Genomic DNA, 2,500 nt, shown 5'->3' with positions numbered 1-2,500 from the left:
GACGGTGTTCCTCTGTGTGTGTGATGGTGTTCCTCTGTGTGTGTGTGTGACGGTGTTCCTCTGTGTGTGTTCAGAGGCTCTTCCTCACACCAGCACTGCAGTGATCGTGGGTGGTGTGATCGGGGCCGTGATCGGCATCATCATCATCTCTGTGGTCACGTACCTCATCATCCGGCGGCAGGAGCACACTCACGACTACGAAGGGTATGTGGCTTCATCACACAGGCTTCTACTGGGGTCGTAGGTCATATGGGTTAACCAGTTAACTGTGTGTGTGCATGGAGCATGACGTCAGGACTGATAGGTTTTGACACTAATCCAGATACTAGTCAAACGGTGTGTGTCGGACCGGTGAACCGCTCCTCGAGTTTAACCCGCATCAGATGAACCTCACTAACCTCTCGACTCGTATTTCACACACACATCATTGCATAAAAAAATTTAAAATCATATGAGGACTGTAAAAAAAAAAATTGGTGAGTTAACATCAGTTAATGTAAAAAAACAAAAAACATTTTTATTCTGTTGATATATAATATAATGAACCTCAGCTAACATGAACTAACAATAAACAGATGTAATGTTTTTACATTTTTACTAATGTTGACAAAGATGAATAAGTACCGTCACAAATTTATTACTCATTTTCATTTAAAGTCCCCCTGTGGTGAAGATCCAGTGTTTAATGTAGTTTATGTGTCTATGTGGTGTTATTAATACGCTTTAAGACAAACCATGTGTAAATTCATAAGTCGACACCATTGCTGAGTATTTCCTCCTTAAAACTGCAGTGAACCAAAGACAGTCTCAAACACACGCTTTGAAATCGCTGGTGTTTCTGACGTCACAAACTACCTTGTAACCAATCAGATCAACGTGTGATCGTCAACCAGTGGATCTCTGAGCTGAGTGAGTGAGTGGAGGCGGGGTGAATTTGCATAATCATAGAACCGCGCATACTAAATAAGGCAAGGGTGTCGAGTTACATTATAGATGTTTTAAGACATTTAAGACAAGAGAACATTTTTTAGAGAAAAAACTGTTAAATATGTCATTTTAGTGATCAAAGATGAGTTTTAAGAGATAAAATGACTGACTACAGGTGGACTTTAATGCATTAACTGATGTTAACTAATGGGATTGTACTGTAAAGTGTTATGTGACATTATTAAACACATTTTTCTTCAATTTCTCTTTAATGTAAAAAAAAATTGTAGTATGTGGTGCTGTTTTGAATTTATAATGATTTAAATAGGCTAATTGTATTATTGTAATATGGATCCAATGAGTCATTATGGAGATTTGTGTGGTTAAATGTGTTTAATTGATGTGAAAGTGATCACGATAGATACATTTACATGCACTCAAATGATGGACGGTTCAGTCGGACTGAAAAGCTTCATGTGAACATGATTCGGCTGGATCTCAGTGACATGAATGTGTAGATCTGAAATAATCCCATCAACAGGGAACAATGAAGCATGGAAATGCTTGAATCCGACTATCTGATAAAAAAATAGTCGCAGATGTTTTAATTTGATTTACATCTTATGAACGCAAACGTTTATTTATGTCTTTCAAACTGGTCAGTGGAGGAGACTGATGTTTACTAAAAGATCTTTCGACTTATACATCAGCCTTAATGTTTCAGATGTGTCATCAAACAATTATTGCACGGCTCTCTGGAATACTTGCTTCTGACTGGTCAGTCGCGAGGTCGTAACATCGCCACCCTCTTGCGTCTCTGTTATATTTATCGACTGTACTGAAATTGAAAATGATATCAGAGGACTTCAGCACTGTAATATGTTGCTGTGTTCGTCTTCTCGCTAGGACGCTGTACACTACGGTGGATTATATGATAATATAAAGGTAATGTTTCATCTCAGATCAATGTATCTTGTATTTATGTGGTTAAAAGCGTGTAATAAGTGCTATTTGTTCAGTCGTCTTGACTAAGAGCCGCTTGCTTGCTACTGTGTTTATAATGAGTTAATGAAATATTTCAACAGATATCAGTATTTTGTGTCCAATTATTTACTTATGTGTACTGATGATGTACATCCCTCAGTTTGATTTCTTATTATCCCTTACTTTACTCTCAGTGACATCATCGCTAGTTCGGAATAAATGAAGTGCACGTGTAAACGAATACAAATCGTATTGCAACATTTTAGGATGCATGTAAACAGAACATTCTGAATCAGAAGTCGCATTCATCGGTTTAGATGGAAATGAGTGCATGTAAACATACCTAGTGTGAAACATTATGAAGCAGATTCACGGTAATAAACAGAAATAATGATGCAAACTTCATTTAATATGACAAAAATCATGATTTGTGTGTGAAATACGAGACGTCACATGTCTGCGGTGTTGTGTGTGTGTGTGTGTGTGTGTGTGTCATTAACCTGTCTGCCGGTCATCCCTTCTCTGTGTGTGTATGTGTGTGTGTGTGTGTGTGTGTGTGTGTGTGTGTGTGTGTGTGTGTGTGTGTGTG

The 2,500-nt window shown here is 38.0% G+C and overlaps 1 protein-coding gene across 1 annotated transcript in view; it reads left to right on the top strand.

Moving 5' to 3' along the window:
* The window catches only part of mpzl1l (myelin protein zero-like 1 like), a 19,370-nt gene that overhangs the window by 12,174 nt on the left and 4,696 nt on the right, over positions 1-2,500 (top strand). Inside the window, exon 4 of the mRNA XM_082158717.1 lies at positions 75-204. Within this exon, the coding sequence (XP_082014843.1) occupies positions 75-204 (130 nt within the window). The remainder of the gene's footprint in view (positions 1-74; positions 205-2,500) is intronic.

This window comes from Leuciscus leuciscus (assembly GCF_965113295.1).
Source record: "Leuciscus leuciscus genome assembly, chromosome: 24".
NCBI lineage: Eukaryota > Metazoa > Chordata > Actinopteri > Cypriniformes > Leuciscidae > Leuciscus > Leuciscus leuciscus.
This window is presented reverse-complemented; position numbering and strand designations above follow the sequence as displayed.